This window comes from Glandiceps talaboti, chromosome 8 (genome assembly GCF_964340395.1).
Source record: "Glandiceps talaboti chromosome 8, keGlaTala1.1, whole genome shotgun sequence".
Classification (NCBI taxonomy): domain Eukaryota; kingdom Metazoa; phylum Hemichordata; class Enteropneusta; family Spengelidae; genus Glandiceps; species Glandiceps talaboti.
The window spans coordinates 9,040,444-9,054,412 of NC_135556.1; the positions used below are offsets into that span (position 1 = coordinate 9,040,444).

At 36.6% G+C, this 13,969-nt stretch overlaps 2 protein-coding genes across 2 annotated transcripts; one reads left to right on the forward strand and one right to left on the reverse strand.

Moving 5' to 3' along the window:
• Positions 1-677: 677 nt before the first annotated feature.
• LOC144439492 (tetratricopeptide repeat protein 19, mitochondrial-like) lies at positions 678-8,231 on the forward strand. The gene is made up of 7 exons (XM_078128788.1): positions 678-946; positions 2,650-2,741; positions 3,923-4,033; positions 5,054-5,211; positions 6,208-6,448; positions 6,828-6,990; positions 7,993-8,231. The coding sequence occupies exons 1-7, from the start codon at positions 685-687 to the stop codon at positions 8,133-8,135; spliced, it is 1,170 nt and encodes a 389-aa protein (XP_077984914.1). The 5' UTR covers positions 678-684; the 3' UTR covers positions 8,136-8,231.
• A 1,694-nt stretch (positions 8,232-9,925) lies between these two features.
• LOC144439138 (GPN-loop GTPase 2-like) lies at positions 9,926-13,535 on the reverse strand. Its single transcript, XM_078128407.1, has 5 exons — positions 13,131-13,535; positions 12,357-12,513; positions 11,798-11,958; positions 11,313-11,462; positions 9,926-10,072 (listed from the first exon to the last, which is right to left on the reverse strand). The coding sequence occupies exons 1-5, from the start codon at positions 13,521-13,523 to the stop codon at positions 9,926-9,928; spliced, it is 1,008 nt and encodes a 335-aa protein (XP_077984533.1). The 5' UTR covers positions 13,524-13,535.
• Between the last annotated feature and the right edge of the window lie 434 nt (positions 13,536-13,969).

Genomic DNA, 13,969 nt, shown 5'->3' on the forward strand with positions numbered 1-13,969 from the left:
AAGATTCAATGGCTAATTAGAACTAAATTGTCTGTTGGGAGGAAAAGAAAATTGGAAAACTATCTTCGGAAAAGATGAGAAGAACGCTTGGGGATGAACGTTACCTAGGTAACGAGACCACTGTCAGTTAGTACAGCTACTGACAGCTTCATATCCACAAAAACAAGAATATCAGCAATCTGATTAAAATCCGATGGAGATGTCGGCTAATCGTTCATTGCTATTTTACCTTCCTCTAGAGGAGGCGATCAGGATAAACACGTAAACACGTACTACGAATGTCAATTCAGGCAAAATAACGAAGGTAAAATAGCAATGAGCGATTAGCCGACATCTACATCGGATTTTAATCAGATTGGAATATCAACGTCCTTCTACTTCACATTTCTAAAGTGTACGAATAACCCATAGTTTGCTGATCCGATTGGACGTTGCGTCGATAATTGAAGTATTTATGCCACTTCAGTTTTGTATTGATATGATACGTGGTTACACTACCCACCGTTTGCAGCTCCAAGTCTCCACTGTACGTTTTAGCTATGACGACAGCTAGTGAAAACAAAAAACCGAATCGAGCATCTGATCATTGTTTGAGGGCGCACATCATATCAGAGTGTTTATGAAAAAAAAAAGATGGCGGCGTCCATTAGAAAGACATGGTCTACTCAATATTTAGTATTAAATATGCTGAGATGCAATGCTTCTCTGTCATGTCGACATGTATTGGTGTCCAGCAGATGCTTTCACTTTAAGAACTTAATCGATCGCCAAAGCTACCCTGTCATTGTCAACGCAATTCATCACTATCAAAATCTCTGTACTCGAAGACACTTCGTTCGTTCAAAGAGCAGTCGACAGACAGACGAAGAAAGTACGAGACGGATACTTGAGCAATATAAACAGCGTGAAAGAGGTGCGCAGAGGGCACTACTTATAGGCACTACAGGTAGGCTTCTAATTTGACATGTCACCAACAAACACACTTGATATCTGCATGGGGGTACCTCCCCTTATACCTCCATGTGTGAAGAAGACAAACAAACAAACAAAATAAAATCAGCTGTCTCCTTACAACCCATAACACCAAAGTAAAGCGTTTTCTGTATGTACCACAATCGCTTAAAGCATCCATACCAGGTGTAAAAGTATACTTTTTCATTTGCTAATTGATCACATTAGAAAGGCTACATGCTAGACTTGTAAATAAACCAATTGAAACAGTATATACTTTTACACTTGGTTAGTCCTGCTTGCATACGGAGGAATTCGGGACTCGATTCTGACAATTGTCCCTCCCCCTCAAGTCAGTAATACAGACTCGTGCACCGTCATGGAAGCAGGACTAACACTTGGTATGAATGCTAGTATAAATGAGTGTAGCACATACAGAAAGTGCTTTACTTCAGTGTTACTTGTTGTATTGTAGTATTTACTACATATCGATCCGGGTGATTGACATTAACTTTAATAGGCAATATAATTTTATATATGAACAACTTTAGTCAGGTCTGCGTTTGTTGTTGTTGTTGTTGTTGTTGTTGTTGTTGGTTTGTTTTGTTGTTGTTGTTTTTTTTGTTTTTGGGGGGGCTCTACCCTTTTCCTAATATCTAACCACAGACAAGGAAAAAACCTGGCTCTAACCTAAACCGTTACCTCACTAGCTAGCCAGAATACTTGTTACAATTGTAACTGTATCAGTCTCTTGTTCTAATTCACTCAAGACAGATCCTGGTAATTTTACATGGATATACTAAAGTATGGTAAACCATAGGTAAACACAAATTTCTTATCACATTCAACTAAAGGCCCTGGATTGTGCTGATAAACAGTGTGATTCTTGTAGGATGCAGTCACTGTATGTTCCAACACCAACTCGTCCCAATACTATGAACAATTAACTCATCCCACTATATTAACTCATCAACTTGTCCCAATGTCTATATCCAATTTGTCCCTTCATATAAATGTCATTACCACACATGAAGGAGGTTGCTCATCATGTCATGAATTAGTCTAGTGTCTGACAGACCATATACATTTATACTGTCTAGTCAAGCCTGTGACTCAAGGCGTTAATTGTGGATCAACCACTTGATGGTGAGCGAAGTGCGAACAGCACATGTTGGTCAGTAGTAATCCATTGTTTTGACAGGCTGTCGTGATCGCTATATTCATTTGATACAGCTGTTTTGACTATGTCCAATGTCCACCCAGGACTCCACCTCCAGTTTCTTCAAACTAAAATCATGTGGGGGACTTGATGACGTCATCATGTTTATATGAACGCTGTAGGTGGAATCACAGAATTCTGTGTGAGAGTCTAGGGCTTGACTAGATGGTATAAGTGTGTATGTATAATAACAAACTTTTTACACATTCTCTAGCTTTTTGCAATGTATTGAGTTACAAACACAGACTTAAAATTGTAAATGTTGTTTCACAATGATTTTTCAACTAGGAAGCCATAATGAAAATGTTTTGTGTAAATTAAAAATCCAACACCAACACCCAATCCTCATGATTCAATATGGCCACTACAATATGTAATACTCATAACTTTGTGGTTCAAATGAATCTCATGTAATAATATGATTATGTAGTCAAATATATAGATATATGTAATAATATCTTCTTGATGTTTGTTTTCAGGTTTTGTTTTTTTTCTGGCATATCTTATCTATGAATATGTTCTCAAACAACCAAATGTTGACACAGTAGAAAGTATTGTTGTACAGGCAATGGTAAGTATTCAACAAGATATATAATGATCAGATTTGAAGATTTTAAAGTGGTGCAAGCTACATTTATAAACTCGTTACTTAGACCTAATAAAAAAAACTGTCTGGTTCCGAGTACGTTCAATTTTAGAATAGTTTTTATTTTATTTTATTATATTTTTTTTTTCATGTGTGAGTGTCTAGTTCAGGTTTTCCATTGTTTTCCATATGGTGTCTGTGTTGTGTATTTCTTCCTATCAGATGTACAGCCATTACAGATTGGAACAGTTTTGTAATTTCTTTTTAAGTCCACTATTTCTCGTGAAACTTCATGATTTTTGCGATTTTATTTTTTTTCCTCGATTGCTTAAAAAAAGTTTAGGGTCGGCAGTGAAAAGCTAGGTGGGGTCAGGTAACCGGAACCAAACAATTATTTTTTTTAGGCCTTATCTGAAAATAACTAACAAAAAACTTAATTTAAACTATTCTAGTATAACTATAATGTTAATGTTGATGCTTGCTTTCTATGACATTACAATTTGTGTTCTGGTATTGTTGGAACAGTTGATTGCATAGTAGGGTGGTTCCTGTACATTTTTTTATACATATGATAAATTACGTCATTGGATCGTTTATAAGTTATATCCCAATACCAGGTTTGAATTCAGTCAGTTGCAAGTGATAGTTAAGTATACATCAGTAAGTAGAATACTGTGAGGACCTTTTAATATGCAAAAAAAATTCATCCCAAAAAAACATGAACTCAGCTTGTTCCCCTTTAATGAAAATAGAATGCCCATCTCCTTATTTACTGTTTGTGTCTAGTCATATTCTGTGTGAATGAACAAACCTTAGTCTCAAAGATCCAATCGTTGATCTGCTTACATAACCACTTGCTACCCCATGGCATTGGAGCAGCTTACATAAGCAGAAACAACAAGGCTTTAGGATAGAAGAAACCTCTGTGCTGAAAATTAGTCTTTTGTGTAAATGCCAAGGTATGGATCTGCATGATGAGACATTACTGAGGGTTTGTAACATAGAGCACATATGTATACTATTCCAGCTGTACAGTTACTCACCAGTCTGTCATCACACAGCAGGTCCTTGGACCCTCTCGTTAAAAAAATCCCTTCAAGCATGCTTAGTAATGAAGGATTCTCGAAGCATTTTACATATAATTGTGATTTTTTTTTTTGACACAGATAGCTGATAAGGAAGGAAGACCTGTTGATGCAGAACGTATTTATCACAGAGCTTTAGTAAAGGCACAACAAAATGACTTTACAGAAGGTATTATTTACATCTATGATCAGGTGAGTATCATGTCCAGAACTTATGTAATTCTTTTGCTACTACACCCCTCCCTCACACAGTGACTCTGAGAAAGTTCCTGTCAGGTTTGAGAGTTTTCCTTACTCGATTTCTAGTTTGTCTCAGTATTTGACTATTGCCTCTATAGTACCTCTGCAATGAATTCGATGGTAGTTTTCCTGTAAAGGGCGGCTATGTTTCTCATGACCCGACCAACCCTATACTTCTTCGATCTGGTGAAATCATAAACAAAATTGACATGACTGGATTAGAAGTATCAGATCACTGATTGTACTATGATGACCTCCACAAGTATGTATTTTAGCAAAACTCATTATTTATTGCTGAAATTTGGGAACTCTAATGAAACCCTTGGTTCAAAGTTTCCTTTGTAATTACTTAATTAAACTTTTGTTTCGTTTCAAAGTTGAAAATTGTTACCTGAAATTTTTTGACTGCACACTTCAGTCTTTGTCAACAGATTGACCCATTATTCAGAACATGTGACCTTATGGGTAGAAACATAGAATCGCCAGGACTTTGTGTTTAAATCCTTGATAGAGAAACCAAACATTTTGAATGAGGAGTGAAGGAAGCCATTTATATCTGGCCATGCCAAACATCACTAAACAGAGATGGAGTGCGATACAACTTCCAGGCACTGATGACTCCTTATTAAGCTCACATGTGACATGTCCAAAGCCTGAAATATAACAATTTCCAAGGTTGTGTTTGGAACAAAAGTTTAATGTAAATACATTAGTACATATTTATTTGCCAGAAATCAAAAACAAAATAAAATTGGCATATCAAATGAGGAAAAGGACTTAATTAAATAAATACATCGGCAATGAAGAGTAAAAAAAAATAACTTTAAACTCCAGGCTGGACCACAAAAATAGTTTGTTCAAACTAGCTGGGTTTGTGGCCCAAGGAAAACGTATACATTGGATTACCAACACAGATGATGAATTTTCATTTAACAATCAATTTGATATGAATCTATTTTGATTTCATATCAGATGGCCAACTTAGCAATGAAGAGAGGACATTACCACAAAGCTGAAGAATTATTCAAAGAATCTCTACGAGGATTGTTAGGTGCTGGCTTTTCTAAAGATGATAACGCTGTTATTGAGATGTCTTTAAAACTGGCAGAAATCTATGCAAAAAGACATCGGTGAGTTTCACCTGAGATTCAGTTATAGGATTATCAGTAATTGTCTGACTTTGAATGATCCATTATTGAGTTGCTGTGTTTGTTTGTTTGTCTCTCGGTTTCTCTATCTATAGTCCATATTGTCCTTTGTATATCACTACAGCACTAGATTGAATGAAAATGTTTGTACAGCTATGTAGATTTTCAACATGTTAGAAGTGGCCATTTTGTATATTTGAACTCCAGGAGTGATAGCTGCAATAATTGTAGCATTTGATGTGATTTTGAGGGCTTTTTCGTCTGTTTTTGTGCCTCTTTTCGTTCCGACGTTTAACCCGAATCAAATGCTACAATTCCTCTAATGCAAATGCAAATAGACGAGACCACATTAAAAACGTGAGCGAGGGGTCAGCGTACTACCCATTTCAAACTGCTGCATGCCTTGCTACATTTGCCGATTTTGACGGAATTGGGGTACCTCTGAACACTTCTTTGGTCTTGAAGGCTCCGTAATTAATGTTGGCGTTAGTAAATGTCCGATATTTTGCCATGTGAGGCGTTATTTAGCAGAAAAGTCCGCCCAACTTTGCGATTCAGATCTGAATCGCTTCCGTCTATTTGCATTTGCATTAGATGAATTGTAGCGTTTGATTTGGGTTAAACGTCGGAACGAAAAAAGGCACAAAAACAGACGAAAAAGCCCTCAAAATCACATCAAACGCTACAATTATTGCAGCTACAGGAGTGACTGACATTCATCCTAGACTTTCCAGGAGTGGTTTTAAATATCATGACTTCCAATAGTCCAGCTATTGCTATCCTTCATGGAATCTCAAGATGATTCAGTTCCCCACGTTGGTATCCAGACAAGACTTCTAAGGACTTTCTAGAAATCAATGAACACGGCTGATGCCTATTTTCAACAAAACACAAATCTAGTGTCATATTATTCAATAGATATCTAATCTTGATCATTTCATGGAACAAAAAAACTTAACAAGTCTGTCCACGTTTCAGACATGTTGAGGCTAGTGCTGGCTTCGTCTGGTGTATTGAAACAACAGATAACAAGATAGCTGCAGCAATAGAGAATGAAGAGGCAGACATGAATACTTTGTCACTGTTAGGACTATGCTGGAATGCCTATGCAAGTTATCTACTATCACAGAAAAGACTAGTGGAATCAGAGAAGGCCTTCCTCAAAGCACTCTATCTGTGTGAAAAACAGTTGACAGTTGATGGAATGAAACATCCACAGGTATTGTATTGCTCAATCAAGAAGTCATTTTTGGCAGATATTCCAAGAGCATTCCTTAAACCTCACCCTGTACTTACAGCTCACATTAGTACATGGTAACATTTCTACACACTTACTAAAGCTAACCTTTAAAGGACTAATTTTCAATCCCGGGTTAGTATCGCCACATTTCCAATATATATCAAGTCAACATTTTCATGAATGCAGTCCCCAAAGTGCAACTATTTTCTCTTTAGTACAGAAGCCAGGAGGGTAATATTAGAACTACTCATTGGCAAATTTTTCTTTGACTACGGTTTGACCTTTGACCTATCTCACAGCTTGCCCTTTCTTTCAAATTGTAGCTTGTTATATATATTTCATTTTGTCTTCTCTACAGACAGTGACGATACTGAATGACCTAGGCACAGTGTATGACCAACAGAACCGATTTGATGATGCCTACGAGTATGTCAAGAAAGCATTGGACCTAGCCCAACAAGTCTCTAAGACGGATATTCCTAGATTACTTTGCAATGTTGGGTCAATAGAAATGAATAGAAGTTAGTCTACAGTTGATTTTTACTATTGGCTATGATTAGTGAATATTACTGCCAGTGACTGACAGTGGAACTTGTTACAAACAGAGAAAATAAATAAATGAATTGGATTAATAACCCTTGGCACAGCATATTGGAACTAGAGAGATATCCATAGCTATACATTTCGTGGTTTGATAAGAATAGTTTTATGGCCTCTTTACGTTACATGAAATGTCAGCAGAACTTGAAATTTATTTGGGAATGTATAGAGGCCATAAAACTGTTATCAAACATAATGCACATTATTATTAATCCAATTCATGTCTTTGTTTTCCCTGGTTGTAATTAGTTCCACTTGTAAATGCTTGCCTGTCACTGGTTGTAATTAGTTCCATTTGTAAATGCTTGCCTGTCACTGGTTGTAATTAGTTCCACTTGTAAATGCTTGCCTGTCACTGGTTGTAATTAGTTCCACTTGTATATGCTTGCCTGTCACTGGTTGTAATTAGTCCCACTTGTAAATGCTTGCCTGTCACTGGTTGTAATTAGTTCCACTTGTAAATGCTTGCCTGTCACTGGTTGTAATTAGTTCCACTAGTAAATGCTTGCCTGTCACTGGTTGTAATTAGTTCCACTTGTAAAGGCTTGCCTGTCACTGGTTGTACCTGGGTATATATACTGATGATCTAAAGCACCAGAATGAATGTCATGATCATAGCAGTGTATAATTATTACCCCTGGAACAGATATATGCTTATATAGAAATACACATAACTTACTCAAATGCTTTGGGAGTAAAGAAGTCAATGCAGCCTTAGTTAGCACATAGGAGTCAATTCATCACATAGTAATGTCTATGCTACCAGACTCCCAATGCATTTGCCAGTGGTTCAAATTTAGCCTGGTGACTTGAACCATTCATAAACACACGATGCTTGATTTTATCAATATACTACATGTTGTATATGTGTATGTCCATAAGAGTCTCGTTGCCTAACAGAATTATGTTATTCCTGTTTTCAGAAAACTACTCTGATGCAGAGGTGTATTTCACTAAAGCTCAGAAGATAGCTGAGAAGAAACAAGATAAGGAAACTATGAACTATATTAAGGACAGTTTAGTGCTGATGAATTCAGAAAAACTTAAAGTAGCAGCACAGAAATGAGAGACACTTAGTTTCCTTGCTGATTGAATACAATTGCTGCAACAATATTGGTTTCATCAAACTTGCCAAGGTCTCAAAATCAAAGGAACAGACTATCACAGATGTGGCCTGTCAGGACTAAGGTACTCAGAAACATTTATGCATGAAAAGTTGGATCCAGTCAGGTGTGGCTCCCCCTGACATCATATCAAGACATCTGAGCTGCAAGTTTGTTATGGATGGTAACTTTTAAAAAAAGCTGGCATCATTTTAGGTGTGGCTCCCCCGACATCATATCTGAGCTGCAAGTTTGCTATGTATGCATTCAATTTGGTAACTTATAAAAAAAAGGCTGGCATTATATTAGGTGTGGCTTCCCCTGGCATCATAGCAAGATCCACTTTGGGCGAGACTTCCTCGACCTCTGATGTCAAAGCAAGACACTTGTGCTGCAAATTTCTATGGTAACAGATAAATAAAGGACTTTTACATCTTGCTAATTCTAAGAAATGTGAAACACACTGAAGTCGTGATTAATTGATATTAAGATATTTTTAATGACATTTTATTTCCATGGAGAAGATACATCAGTGGAAAGGAATACAAAAATAAAAGGTTTACAACTCTTCTTTCCAACTTAAGAGTTTACAAGTGTCATTCATTATACGCTTTCCTACCTTAGAATTAGGTAAGACCATTACTATCATAACAATTCTTCAAATGTTACTAACAAAAATTTCAACTCGCCGAGTCAAAAAAAGTACAGCAATTGGACAAGCAACATTACAACAATCGTTCTTATCACCAGAAGCAGAAACTATTCTGCCATTTCAATCTACATAATGACCTCTGCTTGAACTTCTAATCACAACTTAAAGATGGGCCTAAATCTTTTGATCTAGTAGGTGGTGCTGATCCATGGTGTAGTATAGACGTGAGTGGTAGCTGATAGTGTGGCACAAATGTTGTATATTTCAGATAGAAATATAAAGTATTTAACTTTCTCAGCTTCTGCTGCAATCTGAGATTGTCTGTATGAACTACATAAAACCACTTCTGTATCCTACCAATCTAACAAGCAATTGTGACTGACAAGATGTCTATCTTCTGACTTTAATTTTTGAACTGATACATGTACATAGTTACTGTATATGTACAGAATGAATAATTTGAGGACTTTTACCAGTTTTAGGGAGGGTGGGGGGGGGGGGCAGAGTTAGACTAAGGGATTTGTTGTTGTGGGTGTGTATTACTTGCTTACACATGTGTTGGTGTGTTGGTGAGTGATCAGAAGTGTCCACAATGAGTCTTTCACTCTAGGGCAAGACACTGTATAGATGTGCATTTACAGGTATGTGTCTAAATGATACAGGTCTGTTTGCACTATGGAGTTTAATTATCAGATGTAGTAACTGAATAAAAACCCTACATGGACTGTTTTTGTTATATATGACATATGTATGATATATAAGATGGCGTCATTATTTCAATAGTTGGACAACTACTGACAATATGCATATACATACAAACTGGATTTCAAAAAACCATCCCATAAATTTTGTGGTTTTAGCATACATATTTTACATATGTGTACAGACCACATTCATTAGTAGTAGGACATCAAGGTTGGTATAAAGAAACCCTCCTTATATGACAGCGGAGCAAAAAATTCTCCACTTGAAATCCACCGATATCCCATTTTTGACTTCTCAGATGTAAGCACAGGACAACAACTTTTAACATAATTCATGAATATTGTTGTGATAGTAACACTGAAAATCTGGGATTGACTCATGGGCCTTTGAGAATCTTTATATGACAGGAACAGCAAATTCTCTTCTTGATGCTGGCAGATGTCCTATTTCCAACTTCTCAGAGGTACAGAAGCCTGCCCATGTTCCATTTTCTACTTCTGCATTTGAAGCCTGCCCATAGATGTCCCATTTTCTACTTCTCAGCTGTACACACATGGCACAATTTCTGACAGAAATCTCTAATATTGCTGAGACCTCTTTCAGTCAACTGTATTGCATAGCTCTGAAAATAATGATCATCCACAAAAAGTGTCCAGGGACATCAGAATAGTTGAGTGATAGGTTTATCTAGATCATCATCTGCCATATCATCATCTTTCATGTACTTCTCTTGCACTGAGGGCGCTGTGCTTGGTGGTTAAGGAGAACATTGCTGTTTGTGGAAAGATGGCTGACACCTCTAATATCAAATCACAACCCATATTGCTATCGTGAAAGTGGAAACTAGTTCAAGTCTACTCAAGTTTCACAATCATTTTAGTGATTTTCAGACCAAACCATGTGCTTATAATCATTTGTACTAGTTTCATTTTCTGCTATAATTTTATTGTTATTGTTCATTTTTATGTCTGCCATAAATGTGCTCAACCCTCACGAAAGTTTTTTACGAGTCTAAATAAAGTTTATTATTATTTAATATTTATGTATATGATGGGGATGTAAATAATTTTAAAAGTAGCATGTAAAATTGGAGAAGTAGGCAGTAATATCTATGTGGAAGACCCGTGAACGTGTTCAACAATTCACATACAGTGGCTTGTGTTTCCCAGCTACTGGCCCTCTTCATGCTTATCTACATCCCTGCTATGTGTATAGGCATCAATATAAAATTCACTTCCCTGTCACTTGTGTTTTAAAACCTTCAATACTGCTATATTGTGGCAAATAGTGATAGACTGAAAATCTTTTCAAATAACCATTTTCTATGATGACTTTGTATTCTTTGTGGACAATATTCAACTTTGCTCATTCATGTGTTTGCCTTGGTAAACTTCACTACAACATAAAAAAAAAATTTCTTCTGTTTAGCATCATAATCAATTCAATTCAATTCAATTTAATTCAATTTAATTCAATTCAATTCAATATGAAAGCAGAGACATGATTTCAGAGGATGGCAAAAAGACATGTGAAAATAAAATTGGCTTCTTAATTAATTCTCGGTACCTGCATTAACATTTTACCTCCTGCTAGGGGGTCAAAATAGAACAAGAAGGTTAACTTATTCTCACATGCGTCTGTCGCAACTCTCTAATAGTAAAGCACAGAGCGAAAGTCACTGTGTTGACCAAGAAATGATTGTTATTTTTATGACACATCTACTAGGAGGTAAAATTCTATTTCAGATAATGAGAAAAGATCAATGATATTCAACACTTATCACCATGATTTTAAAAGGATATTGGAAATATTGAAAATCAGTGCCAATAGCTGATGACATGAGAGCTTGTAGGTTCCTTTCCTCTAGATCACCAAAGACATAGCCATTGGCTTTATCTGCCAGTCTTAATACTTGTAACATTCTCTCTTTATCCTGTAATGCACAAAAAAAAATTAAGTGAATGAGTCATGATATTTTAAAGGGAAATGTCAGGAAATAAAGGTAATTCATAAACTTTGAGTTCTGGAGAGTCATTTCATGATTTCACATCACATAAATTTCGCTTTATTGCTGAAGAACACCAAATTGAAACTCTTATTTTACCTATATCGTTTTTTCAGTCTTACACTATTGCAGCATGGAGATTACCATACATGGATATGTATTAGATGAACAATGAATATTCATGAATCCTAAGTGCTTATTTCCTTCAGATAAATAGTCATGAATATGCATAACGTTCATCTAATAAATGCAAACTAACTGACCTGAACATTGAGAGTTGTAAATGAAACCAGGCTGTAATCTTGAATAACATCAACCAGAGTTTTATTTAACTTGCAATACTTCTTGGTGAATGGATCACTGTCCAGGTGTTCTAACAGATAATGTAAATCTAACACATCTGTGTAGTAGTCTAAGTTGAAGGCTGAAATGAAGAACATAGATAGAAATATTCATGTGATATCTGATATTTCATGGATCATTGTCAAGGTGTTCTCAAAAATTATTATGCAAATCTAACACATCAGTGGAGTAATCTAGGTTGAAAGATGTAACAAAGAATAAAGATGCAAAGATTCATTGATGTTACACTTCTTGGTGATTGGATTACTGTCCAGGTGTTCTTACAGATTAATATGCAAATGTAACACATCTGTGCAGTAATCTAGATTGAAAGCTACAATGGAGAATAAAGTTACAGATATTCAATGATGTGAAACTTCTTGGTAAATGGATCACTGCCCAGGTGTTCAAACAGATGATATTCAGAGAAGGTAACTAACTAACATGTTCCCTGTCAGGGTAACTAAGTACTGTACTTACCTAGCTTTCCAAACTTCTCCACCAAGTCCATTTTAGAAAGTACATTGATGTGAGGCATTTCCATTTGTAACATTGTGGACAATGATGTTAGTAGAACAGATATGAATTTAGCAGCATCACTACAGTAGTGAGAATCTACCAGGTGTACTGCTGTCAACTAGAAAACAACCAATGACAAAGTGAGAATCTACCAGGTGTACTGCTGTCAAATAGAAAACAACCAATGACAAAGTGAGAATCTACCAGGTGTACTGCTGTCAACTAGAAAACAACCAATGACAAAGTGAGAATCTCGAACTTACTCTGAAAATACTGACATAATATTAAATAATAATCTTTACTTATCAAATAAATTCAGAAATTTGTGGAATGGTTGCCACTTTGCAGCAACCTAGTGCTTTAGTGTCCAAAAGCAGGAGGAAATTGGACTGAGTATCCGGGGAAAACCTGTGTTGTTTGGCTGGGTCAATCTGAGCATCACCCTTCTTACCTGGTTAATTTTTAATCAAACCCAGTCGACATTGGATGAGTTTGAACCCAGACTACAGTGGTAAGAGGCGTACAAGCTAACCACTTGGCCACCAACAACCCACACAATCATACCATAAGACTAAGAGTTATGATGTAACTTTTTTTACACCAAAATCATACCTGAAGGGTCATGCTGTCAACTTTGATGTACTGTGACATTACTTTACCTTGATCTAGTGGTATCCTATCATTTAATGCCAAAGAGACTAACAGTACAACAAGGGGTAAATACTGTCAACCTACCCTGTAATTCCACTTCTGTAGTAAACCTGCAATCACTTTCATTGAGGAATGGTGGGTATATAGTTCAACCTGACCAGGACAGTCAAACAACAAATATTTATCTTTTGTGTGCTCTTGAAGTTGTTTGTTCAACCAGTCAGAGTTTTTCTCCAGGTATTCCATACAGTATATAAGACCACCATTGGGTCCTAGTTTGAGTGTATCCATTACATCACTAAGAGTCACAAGTGATGACAAGTCTATGGCAACCTCATATGGTATATTATCATTGGCTGGATCAAGGTTTATGATGGCTACCTTCCGACCGAGTCCCTCCATGAACTGTTTCATAGCAGCACAGTATGTCGTCTTACCAGCACCGGGTGGACCAATAACAAACTGTCCGAATGGCATGATTGACAGCGGGTTATTGTAGTTACTTTGTGTCTGACATTCAATTGACTGTTGTTGTCTTTGGTGTTTGCTTTTGTGATCCTCTATTTTAGATCATTATGAAACTTCTGAAAAACAATCAGAATAATTTACTGCAATATGCTGTGTGACTGATCAGAAGGTCAAATTCAAAATTACAATATGCAAATTATGAGTGTGATGATATGGGGTCATTGTGGCTGAATGGCATTGATTGGCTGCCTCAGGCTTTGACTCTGGAGGTTGCAGGTTTGAGCCAAGCTGTTTCTGAATGGCGGAAATCATTGAGCAAGATTTGAACCATGATTGCGGTTCAATCAATCCAACTGTAAACAATTGAGACCTGGCAGGACGGTGCAGTTGCTATGTGTGTGCTATGGGCTTACAGAGACTGCAATGGAGTGTATGCTCCTCAGAGAATTGAGGAA

What these genes read in the sequence shown, in the direction of transcription:
- LOC144439492 (XM_078128788.1), top strand. Translation starts at nt 685, where the DNA reads ATGCTGAGATGCAATGCTTCTCTGTCATGTCGACATGTATTGGTGTCC. An exon ending in ACTACTTATAGGCACTACAG is followed by an intron (nt 947 to 2,649) that starts GTAGGCTTCTAA and finishes GTTTGTTTTCAG; the next exon opens with GTTTTGTTTTTTTTCTGGCA. An exon ending in ATCTATGCAAAAAGACATCG is followed by an intron (nt 5,212 to 6,207) that starts GTGAGTTTCACC and finishes TCCACGTTTCAG; the next exon opens with ACATGTTGAGGCTAGTGCTG.
- LOC144439138 (XM_078128407.1), bottom strand. Translation starts at nt 13,523, where the DNA reads ATGCCATTCGGACAGTTTGTTATTGGTCCACCCGGTGCTGGTAAGACG. An exon ending in GGAGAAGTTTGGAAAGCTAG is followed by an intron (nt 11,959 to 12,356) that starts GTAAGTACAGTA and finishes TCTTCATTTCAG; the next exon opens with CCTTCAACTTAGACTACTAC. An exon ending in TTACAACTCTCAATGTTCAG is followed by an intron (nt 11,463 to 11,797) that starts GTCAGTTAGTTT and finishes TGTGCATTACAG; the next exon opens with GATAAAGAGAGAATGTTACA.